This window comes from Symphalangus syndactylus, chromosome 3 (genome assembly GCF_028878055.3).
Source record: "Symphalangus syndactylus isolate Jambi chromosome 3, NHGRI_mSymSyn1-v2.1_pri, whole genome shotgun sequence".
NCBI classification, from domain to species: Eukaryota; Metazoa; Chordata; class Mammalia; order Primates; family Hylobatidae; genus Symphalangus; species Symphalangus syndactylus.
Genome location: NC_072425.2, coordinates 90,771,834 through 90,784,119, shown reverse-complemented (window position 1 = coordinate 90,784,119; position 12,286 = coordinate 90,771,834). Strand labels below are relative to the sequence as shown.

Genomic DNA, 12,286 nt, shown 5'->3' with positions numbered 1-12,286 from the left:
CATAATCAAGTGGGCTTCATCCCTGGGATGCAAGGCTGGCTCAACATACGCAAATCAATAAATGTAATCCAGCATATAAACAGAACCAAAGACAAAAACCACATGATTATCTCAATAGATGCAGAAAAGGCCTTTGACAAAATTCAACAGCCCTTCATGCTAAAAACTCTCAATAAATTAGGTATTGATGGGACGTATCTCAAAATAAGAGCTATCTATGACAAACCCACAGCCAATATCATACTGAATGGGCAAAAACTGGAAGCATTCCCTCTGAAAACTGGCACAAGACAGGGATGCCCTCTCTCACCACTCCTATTCAACATAGTGCTGGAAGTTCTGGCCAGGGCAATCAGGCAGGAGAAGGAAATAAAGGGTATTCAATTAGGAAAAGAGGAAGTCAAACTGTCCCTGTTTGCAGATGACATGATTGTATATCTAGAAAACCCCATTGTCTCAGCCCAAAATCTCCTTAAGCTGATTAGCAACTTCAGCAAAGTCTCAGGATACAAAATCAATGTACAAAAATCACAAGCATTCTTGTACACCAATAACAGACAAACAGCCAAATCATGAGTGAACTACCATTCACAATTGCTTCAAAGAGAATAAAATACCTAGGAATCCAAGTTACAAGGGATGTGAAGGACCTCTTCAAGGAGAACTACAAACCACTGCTCAATGAAATAAAAGAGGATACAAACAAATGGAAGAACATTCCATGCTCATGGGTTGGGAGAATCAATATCGTGAAAATGGCCATACTGCCCAAGGTAATTTATAGATTCAATGCCATCCCCATCAAGCTACCAATGACTTTCTTCACAGTATTGGAAAAAACTACTTTAAAGTTCATATGGAATCAAAAAAGAGCCCGCATCGCCAAGTCAATCCTAAGCCAAAAGAACAAAGCTAGAGGCATCATGCTACCTGACTTCAAACTATGCTACAAGGCTACAGTAACCAAAACAGCATGGTACTGGTACCACAACAGAGACATAGATCAATGGAACAGAACAGAGCCCTCAGAAATGATGCTGCATATCTACAACTATCTGATCTTTGACAAACCTGACAAAAACAAGAAATGGGGAAAGGATTCCCTATTTAATAAATGGTGCTGGGAAAACTGGCTAGCCATATGTAGAAAGCTGCAACTGGATCCCTTCCTTACACCTTATACAAAAATTAATTCAAGATGGATTAAAGACTTAAATGTTAGACCTAAAACCATTAAAATCCTACAAGAAAACCTAGGCAATACCATTCAGGACATAGGCGTGGGCAAGGACTTCATGTCTAAAACACCAAAAGCAATGGCAACAAAAGCCAAAATTGACAAATGGCATCTAATTAAACTAAAGAGCTTCTGCACAGCAAAAGAAACTACCATCAGAGTGAACAGGCAACCTACAGAATGGGAGGAAATTTTTGCAACCTACTCATCTGACAAAGGGCTAATATCCAGAATCTACAATGAACTCAAACAAATTTACAAGAAAAAAACAAACAACCCCATCAAAAAGTGGGCAAAGGACATGAACAGACACTTCTCAAAAGAAGACATTTCTGCAGCCAAAAAACACATGAAAAAATGCTCATCATCACTGGCCATCAGAGAAATGCAAATCAAAACCACAGTGAGATACCATCTCACACCAGTTAGAATGGCCATCATTAAAAAAGCAGCAAACAACAGGTGCTGGAGAGGATGTGGAGAAATAGGAACACTTTTACACTGTTGGTGGGACTGTAAACTAGTTCAACCATTGTGGAAATCAGTGTGGCGATTCCTCAGGGATCTAGAACTAGAAATACCATTTGACCCAGCCATCCCATTACTGGGTATATACCCAAAGGACTATACATCATGCTGCTATAAAGACACATGCACACGTATGTTTATTGCGGCACTATTCACGATAGCAAAGACTTGGAACCAACCCAAATGTCCAACAACAATAGACTGGATTAAGAAAATGTGGCACATATACACCATGGAATACTATGCAACCATAAAAAATGATGAGTTCATGTCCTTTGTAGGGACATGGATGAAACTGGAAAACATCATTCTCAGTAAACTATCGCAAGAACAAAAAACCAAACACTGCATGTTCTCACTCATAGGTGGGAATTGAACAATGAGAACTCATGGACACAGGAAGGGGAACATCACACTCTGGGGACTGTTGTGGGGTGGGGGGAGGGGGGAGGGACAGCATTAGGAGATATACCTAATGCTAAATGACGAGTTAATGGGTGCAGGAAATCAACATGGCACATGGATACATATGTAACAAACCTGCACATTGTGCACATGTACCCTGAAACCTAAAGTATAATAAAAAAAAAAAAAATGAGGAGTTCATGTCCTTTGTAGGGACATGGATGAAACTGGAAACCATCATTCTCAGTAAACTATCGCAAGGACAAAAAAGCCAAACACCGCATGTTCTCACTCATAGATGGGAATTGAACAGTGAGAACTCATGGACACAGGAAGGGGAACATCACACTCCGGGGACTGTTGGGGGGTGGGGGGAGGGGGGAGGGACAGCGTTGGGAGATATACCTAATGCTAAATGACGAGTTAATGGGTGCAACAAACCAACATGGCACATGGATACATATGTAACAAACCTGCACATTGTGCACATGTACCCTAAAACCTAAAGTATAATAAAAAAAAAATCATCTTTTTTAAAAATGTAGACATATAAAATAGTGACCTAGGGACAGGGATTATATGAAGATAATGCCACCTCTACTGAGAGCTAGGGATATGAGAAGGGAGATACTATAAATTGTCCCAATGGCAGATATAAATAATCCAGTTATTTTACAATTATTTCACACTTTACAGTTTATAAATCATGTTTTTTTACATTAACTCATTCAATTCTCATAACCCTGAGGGCAGGTAAGGGATTATTATTTCTATTTTAAAGATAAAATTGACAATCTAGAGAAATAGACTCACTCAAAGTCAAATTATCGAAAGTAAAACAGCTGGGACTTGAACCCAGAACATCTACCTTCAACTCCAGGATATTTTCCTACTTACTATGCTACTAACACTTCTATGCTGCAAGACACTGGGGAGAATTGAGGCTGGACATGGTGGCTTACCCCTGTAATCCCAGCATTTTGGAAGGCTAAAGCAGGAGGATCTCTTGAGCCCAGGAGTTCAAAACCAGTCTGGGCAACACAGCAAGATCCCATCTATAATTAATTTTTTTTAATTAGCCCAGCATGGTGGCACATGCCTATAGTCTCAGCTATTTGGGATACTGAGGCAGGAGAATGGCTTGAGCCCAGGAGGTAGAGGCTGCAGTTAGCTGTGATTGTGCCACTGCACTCCAGCCTGGGCAACAGAGTGAGACCCTGTCTCAAAAATAATAAATGAAAGAGAGAGAGAGAGAGAATTGGTTAATTATGCATATGTGTAGATGGTTCCATAGAAGGTGGGCAGCTATGTGGTTTATTTCCAAAAAAAAAAAAGAGGTCAATATAAAATGAGTTCAAAGAGAGGAAAAGGCAGAGAAGCATCTGATGGAAAGCTTTCTATTGTACCTGCAAGTTGCCCTGTTTCAACCAAAGAGGCTTAATTTTTGGCAGTGAGTGGGTTGCAGCGTACACAGCCTACTCACATCCTTTAAGCCTAGGTTGGACATGTGGAGAATTCACAGATCCTCCACCACAGGGACATGTGTATTCCTTACATCTGTGACCTCTGAGACATTTCCCACACATGACTGTCTCTGGAATTCCAGCCACACTGAATCCTGGATTTGGGGGAAAAGATTATCCTGCTGCAGCTTGGATTAGAAATTGGAAAAATCTGTCTCCATTAGAATATCCAGTTTGAGTTCTATAACTGTGTTATTCACGTATTCTCAGATGTAAATAAGGCTATATATTTACATATGAATTAGTTTCAAAACTTAAATGTCTTAATTTAAAATCTTTCTTCTTTGAATGCTGATCATTTTTGATAGAAAAGACTTTTCTGAAGTATGACTCATTTATCTTATGTACCACCTCTAAACACTCTCTCACAATCTCCTTATCCCAGACACTCTAGGACAAGCTATAACTTCTTAAGGAGCAACTTTTTAAATATTCCACACTGACTCTTTTAGAATTTTCTTTTTTGATAACAATAAATAATGAAGACTTAATGATTATCATTATTTTTAAAAGGATGCTTTAAAAATTTTTGATTACCATCCTATGGATAAAATCTTTCTTTTAATGTTTTAGATTTGTTATACAAATGCTAAGCTACTACTTTATTTGTCAACACCTTTATTTAGAAATGCATTGAAATCTTGGCTTTTTTTCTTATAAATCTGTAAAATAACATGGCCAAATATTTTATTTGTTTGCATAAACAGCTCTGGTTTAAACATAGCATTTTTTCCTAATATGAAAGTAATTCATTATAGAATCCTGGCAAGTAGGTAAACATTATGAAGAAGAAAATGAAAACCACCCCCCTATTATTCCGCTACCTGGAGAGAAGCATCATCCAAATATTGTTTCCTTCTGGTAGCAAAGGCATAACTCTGCATTTGTGTGGCAACATGATTTTATGCATGTTAGACAGCAAAGGGACAAATCTAAAGTATTAAGTAATGTCCCATAGTGTTTATTATTTACAGGTCAATTTTACCTCCTTTATTTTTTAACCACCTTTGCTAATTCTATAAGGAACGTCATTTTGTTCATGGTTTACACCTGAAACCAGAGCTTCACAAAAGTGTGTTTAAATCAGCAGTTGCAAAATTAACAAATCGCAGAGCTCCGACGCAAACTCAATTCACCCGGCATCTCATATCCCAGTAATCTTCCCATGACAATCCAACTACCTCATGTATTTGGATTCCTCCTACAATTTATTCTTTTGACTAAGTTAAAAAAGTCATTCTAAAAGTTTGCCTTAAAACACCCTCAAAGTGTTACTAAATTAAGGTTAAATCTCAAGTATAAATTTTCAAGCAATTAGTTTTGGTTTTGCCTGCACAGAACACCCCGCAGATGATGCCGAATAAAAACTATTTACACACTACCATAGTGCATTTCTTGTAAAAATATTGGGTCTGTAGCAACGATTTGCTAATCAAATTCAGAATTTGATTTGAAATACCTCTGGCAGGCAGCCAATCCAGTTATGAAAGAACAGAAGCAAAAACCAGAGCCCTAGTGAGTCTCCTCCAGAAGCTAGCTGGGTCCTTTGCTCTCATTAGCAAACTGGTTCCATAGGAAATCATTGCAATTGCTCCTAATATAAAATATCATAGTTAATTTTTTTCAATAAATTATTGAACTGTACTAGACACAAAACATGTACATTTTGGAATCTAGAATTATAAAATATTCTGACATGTTTTAATATAAACAGGAACATTTCCAATGATTGCTTGGATCGAAAATGTTTTTCCCCTTGACATTTGTTTATACTTCCTAGGAAAGAAATTCTATTTATGGATAACTGAATAACACAAATAAACATCAGAGAGAGCTGAAAAATCAGCTTTGATTATGCATGAAAATCTACAATGTCATTGTGTACTCTTATGCCGTATTCTGATTGCCTGTTTATTTTTACAGAACTGCTGGTGAGCCTATGGAAGAGGAGCCAGCCTTGTGAAGTGCCAAGTCCCCCTCTGATATTTCCTGTGTGTGACATCATTGTGTATCCCCCCACCCCAGCACCCTCAGACATGTCTTGTCTGCTGCCTGGGTGGCACAGATTCAATGGAACATAAACACTGGGCACAAAATTCTGAACAGCAGCTTCACTTGTTCTTTGGATGGACTTGAAAGGGCATTAAAGATTCCTTAAACGTAACCGCTGTGATTCTAGAGTTACAGTAAACCACGATTGGAAGAAACTGCTTCCAGCATGCTTTTAGTATGCTGGGTGACCCACTCCTAGACACCAAGTTTGAACTAGAAACATTCAGTACAGCCCTAGATATTGTTAATTTCAGAAGCTATGACAAGCCAGTGAAATTTTGGGCAAAACCTGAGACATATTCATTCCTGACATTCTGATCAGCTTTTTTGGGGGTAATTTTTTTTTTCAAACAAACAGTCTTAACTTGTTTACAAGATTTGCTTTTAGCTATGAACGGATCGTAATTCCACCCAGAATGTAATGTTTCTTGTTCGTTTGTTTTGTTTTGTTAGGTTTTTTATCTGAACTTTAACACACAGTTCAACTGTTCCTAGTAAAAGTTCAAGATGGAGGAACTAGCATGAAGCTTTTTTCAGTGGAATAAACCACACCGTATCTCGAAGTCCAAATGCCAAAGGAACCTCACACACTGTAATAGCGCAATATTTTACATCACTTTTTTTAAAACGTCACCAACATCTTTGTGTTCTCACACACAGGCGATTTGCAATTTTGCAATTGTGTTGCAGAATGAAGTCCCCCCCACCTCCCAGCCCCACATACATCCCTTGTTCTCATGACAGTAGATCTGAGCAAATGTTCCACCAAGCATTTTCAGTGTCTTTGAAAAGCAAGTAACTTTTCAAAGGTGGTCTTAATTTGTTGAATATCTATCAAGGACTTATGCGCTCACCTTTCCTTTTCTGCCCTCTATCAATTTCTTTCTTCTTACCTTTCATCATTCATTCCTTCCTTTAGAAAAACTGAAGATTACCCATAATCTCCTCTATTACTTGAGGGCCTTGCCTATTTATTTTGTTTACTTTCCAGGTTAACACAGTTGTTTTGTCTGATTGCGTTTTATTAACTGTGAAGCCGCTGAGACGAATATCATTAAGTAACGTTGCTAAATTTTCTATGTGTTTGAAATGTGTTAATGAAGGCACTGCTTATTTGTAGTCACCTTGAATTGACTTAACCTAGAAGTTGTGCCTTCATGTGAAAAAAAAAAAAACAAAAAACAGCCTTTAAACAAGTTTCCTTAGTGTCAAAAGTTAAAAATAAAGGACATTTATTTCTGAGATAAAAAGTAACTTACTAAATATAAGTAGGTTATCCTCCTACCTCCTAAAATTCGATTTCAACATATAACTCAAACACCTAGACATATTGAGGTAGAATATCTCACAGTATTTAATATCTGACAATGCTTTTGAAAGAGTTGATGTTTCTTTTTATATATTTTTCTAACTCAAAGGATATATTAAAGCCATAAGTGAAGACTGTCATGCTTTTATTCAGAAATCTGAAAGAAACCTTAATTAAAACAAGGTTTTAGGGAAGGCCATGATATGAGAGATATGGAACAATGTGGTTTTAGTTAGAGAGGACTCTAACCTGTAAATCAAAGATGAAAGATTTCACTCAAGTAGAATTATATAACTCCCTTTGTTATACAGTCAGACCATATTTTTCATGCATTTGGTTTTTTTAGGATTACCATTTTAATTTTAAAGACTTTTATTACATATACAAAAATGGCTCAATACTTGGTTTAACATGTTAGAAATTTGAGACACCCTTTGAAATAGGAAATCTGAAATGGAATGTAACTTAGTATTAGGTAAAAATTGCTTTCATTGCATAAGGGCAAATTCAGTCTAGATTCATAGTAGTAATCAATTTTTTATAAATTTTATTTTCATGATATTTTCATGAGAAATTCATACCAATCATATTTGCTAGCTTATGTTATTTTGCAGTGATTGCTTGAGGATATTTACTTAAAAAAATAGTAGAGCCAAAGGCTTAACAAAAGACTCTTCCCCCATTTTAAAAAGGAAACTCATGTTTTAATTAGAAAAATAATTGTATAGTTTTAAAATCAACTTCATAATTATAAATCTCTGTCATTACTTTTTAGTCCTCCCAGATATTTTTTAGATGTTGAATAAGAAAATAAAACAGTGTAACGCAAACATACTAATTTACTAGTTTCCTACAACAGTTTAGCCACATGTTTATGCCAAGCCATTAATCCGATAAAGCCAAATCACTAGGACATCTCCATGGTTATTTAGATTTAAAACTTGACACATTAATGAGTTAATCACACATTCTCCCATGTGACACCATACCCAATTGGTTGCACTTAGAGTCTTTAAGATACCTGGAGAAGCAAATGAACTGGGGAGTGGATTATTCACAGCTGAATGTAGTTGTAAGAACAGAATGCCAGTGCTTTTTGATTATACCATTATAAGATGGAGCGTAGCCCTGAGGGACAGAATGGAGGCTTTCAGAAAATATCAACACTTCTTTTGAAATAGACCAGCACTTTTTGAAAGGGTAGTTTCACTTGGTATAGTTTTTCTTCACTTACACGTTTAAATTGTATGGCTCACAATTGTTCTGAATAAGAGGCTAGAAGAGTATTATCAATTTTGCAACTCTTTGTGATCCTTACTTTGAAGGAAAATCACATATGCTCTCTCCCGGTCTCATGATATCTCATACAGGGTGAATAAAAATGATTTTTGATAAATCTACTAGTAAATAATACTAGGAATTTAATAAGCTGTCAAATGTAGGTATAAAAGAAGGCTTAAAAATTAATATTCCCAACTGTATAATTTGGGGCTGTATATTAAACTAAAAAACACAGATAGTTTTATTAAATAGTAACCAAAATGGACTCAGATAAAACCGGAGGCTATGTTACCATTGCTTAGTAAATGGAAAGAACATTTTGAGATGAACTATCTTTAAATATTTTACCAAGTTTATAACATCAATAGTGGAGATGGAAGTCAGCTTTGGAGAAGAGAGATATTTATGAAAAAACCACTACAAATCACATTTCCATTACCAATCCTGGGGATGGAAATATTGCCTTCAGTTTTTACTCCAACCCTACACGACACTCTCACTAACCTCTCACTGACAACATCATGGCCTTGAAAGCAGGGGATCTCCTCCCACAAAGGCTTCAGAAATTATGGGACTGGTCTCTCTTAATAGTTTAATCCTGCTTTATTTCCAAAGGTCAATTATAAAGCCTCGTGGATTTACTGGGTTCCTTTACAGACTCCGTATGGAAGTAAAATAGAATGATCATTTGGAAAGTCCCCTGGGAAAAAATTCCTCTTCAATCAGCATTTTAAAACTTTTTTTTTTTGAGACGGAGTTTTGCTCTTGGTGCCCAGGCTGGAGTGCAATGGCACAATCTCGGCTCACTGCAACCTCCGCCTCCCGGGTTCAAGCATTTCTCCTGCCGAGTAGCTGGGCATGCGCCACCACGTCCGGCTAATTTTTGTATTTTTAGTAGAGACGGGGTTTCTCCATATTGGTCAGGCTGGTCTCGAACTCCCGACCTCAGGTGATCCGCCCGCCTCGACCTCCCAAAGTGCTGAAATTACAGGTGTGAGCCACTGCGCCCGGCCAAACTTATTGTTTTAATCCCAGCATTTATGTTTAGAAGAATTAATTTAAATATTTCTTACTATTTCTCTGTCGAATGTTTACTCTCAACTTATCTCAATGAAAGAAATATTAAAAGTCTTATGGCCCCAAAAGAAACAAGCCAAACCTTACTGTCTTAAAAGTGATTCATTCTGAGCTTGAAATGACTCTGTCAGTGTTTGACATTGTCATTTCTAGTGGCATGTATCTTAACATTCTTTTCCTGCTTCAGGAATGAAATCACTTGTCCTGCTGAGAAAATAAGGGGAAAACAAGATAGAAGTAAAAAAACAACACACCTGTTCAACTATTTTCATAAAGATGGCGTTTTCGCTTTCAAAAGAAATGAAAACCAGATGGTCTATGCTAAGAAGTGAAGGCATTGTGTTTTCAAAACTGATCAACATGGTCATGATCATCATCAAATTTCTTGTGTTCCCAAAGGCCACTATTATAGTACAGTCTCCAGCAGTATTTTGTATGATGTGCTGCCTTTGGAATAAAGTATTATAATGTATCTTGTCACCTTCATCAACACCACCATTAAATATGTAAGTTCCTATGTGTGGCTTCTTTTTTGGGGCACATTTGCATCGAAAATCACAGTCCTTGCCTGCCTCCTTGCTTGCTTTTACTCCATTAAATGCTTCATGAAGCAGAGCATGATTGTCAAGTGGCCAGAGGATGACATTTGTCAGTGAACATGGTATACTCACACATGCTATACTCGTACTACATAACTTAGTTTCTCCAAATCAACTGCAGTCCGTTTTATCTATGATATTCCTGCCTTCATATAATGGTTTTGTAAAATACATTAAATACAATTGAGTCAGTTATTACTATGCTGGAAATAACTAGGTCAGACAAACCTTAGACTTTTGATTGGGGCTGTTTGGACTTGATCCAATGATAAGGTAATAAGGTTGTAGCAATTTCTCAAACCATCTTAATTCTCAAACTGAAACATTTAGCAAATACATGGTGGATTTGGCGTAAACTTACAATCTAACAAATAATTTTCTTTCAACTCTTCTCTACTTTTTCTGCCTAACAATCTATACAAAATTGCCTATATCTAAGCAATCAAAAGTTTCTGAAATCTCTACTTTATGTTTCCTTAGTAGAAATGACCTTGACAACTTATTTTCTGAGATACCACTAGGTCTACTGTCTTTCATGCCATTTTATATAAACACTTTGATAGATACTCTGTCTTTTGTTTTTTATCTCTTTTCAAGAGTCACTTGACTTTTTCAAATATTCTTAAAAGATAGATTTAGTTATTATATTTTGGTCTACAATTTTGGACTTGGCAGTTTGTTTTACTAATGCAGAATTATTCATTTTGTTTCAAACATAGTTTCCCATCATCTTGCTACTACCTAATCATGTTGTACTAGTTATTGTGTAAAGAAAATTGTACATACATTTCTTTGTCCTTTGGAAGATGTCTTTGAGTCAAACTCACAAGCATGAACTCTCACCTGAAGGAAAACTGGCAAAGGAGAAACTTTAAATCAATATGTTTTGAAAGGAAGAGATTTCCAGACTTTTCAAAGAAAATTGGAATCCTTTTTTTTTGTTTGTTTGGGCCTTAGGCACAATAGAAGCAAATGTCGCAATATCAAATATAATAGGGAGAGTTCAATGTTTCCTGGGACATTGTGGTCATGTCCTTAATCCTTCATTGTGATGCCCCTTCTTGGAGTTGGCATTTTGTGACAATTCATAGAGATCTTGCAGCAATATTTGGCTATTGGTTTTATTAACTTAAAATTCAACAGAAATGGAATAATTTTTAAAAAAACGAAGAATTGCAAAATCTGAAGTGGAATGGCACTTATTTGGGTATGTAAGTGTTGTTTTTGGATAAAACTCCCCATTTGTTCTTCCTACACTTTAATATTCTCAAATTCTTTCTGGGGAAGCAACGGCAGTGTCTACCTCCACAATAACTATGATATAGGAAACTGTCCTTTCAGTGGTTTCTAGGTATAACAAACAAGCCGTTAAAAATGAGTGACCATCTTGTAGGTTACAGCCTCAGCAATCTGTGTCATTTGAAAGCAAATATCCTGATATTTTTAAATAAGGTAGGCAGGGCAGGCAGGAAACCAATATTTATTACTTTTGTGATTAAACATTCTAGACCAGGCTTGTTGATGTGTATGCCAATAATCTAGAATTTTTGGCTTAGTGTAAAATAAAAATGTCTTTTCTATTGTGGTCTGATATCTGTTTCTGTAATAAGATCAGTTTGTTGTCCTCTGTGCACCAGTGGTTTTGCCCTTAATTTTTTTTGGCTAGCATCACCAAGATCTGTCATCCAGAGCTGCTGAGAAAAATACATGTTGCCAAACTTTTCTTAAAATTGTGCTGCCAGTGGTATTTTCCCACATGTGAAAAATAATAATAAAGGATTAATATCTAATAACAATACCATTGTTGAACATGCTCATGGAATGTCCACCTTCTTCTGATTCCTTTTTTGTATTTGAAAATGCAATGATGTGTTCCAAATTATTGTTGATGTTGTTAATGTCATGACTCTCCTTTGAAGAGAATAAAAGATCCCCTTTTGTTTTGTGTTTTCTACTGAATTAGATTTTCCTCTAGTCCTATGTGAATAAAAGATATTTGAAATAAAAGTGTTCTTATTTTTCTATGTCCTTGGTGCCTACCATTAGACTCTGGATAGCATATATTTGACGAATATTTGTTGGATAAATAAAATATTATGAAATATGAATTACCATAAAATGTGCTATTCCATTAAAAAAAAAGATTTACTTGTGAGTAACTCTCCCTTACAATAATGTGAAAATTCACAAAAGAAGAAGTAAATTAAAAGAGTTGCTATTTGATTGTAGCTTGATGGTTTGAATAAAGAACAATAATAACTACCACTGATTAAGT

General features: G+C 36.2%; 1 protein-coding gene across 2 annotated transcripts in view; it reads left to right on the top strand.

Moving 5' to 3' along the window:
- The window catches only part of HDAC9 (histone deacetylase 9), a 914,075-nt gene extending 902,057 nt beyond the window's left edge, over nucleotides 1–12,018 (top strand). The window contains exon 26 of one of the 2 annotated variants that reach the window (XM_055272501.2): nucleotides 5,617–12,018. In XM_055272501.2, coding sequence (XP_055128476.1) covers nucleotides 5,617–5,656 — 40 coding nt within the window. In that variant the 3' untranslated portion in view covers nucleotides 5,657–12,018. The remainder of the gene's footprint in view (nucleotides 1–5,616) is intronic. The other variant, XM_063637042.1, reaches the window with a different exon arrangement.
- The last annotated feature ends 268 nt before the right edge of the window (nucleotides 12,019–12,286 follow it).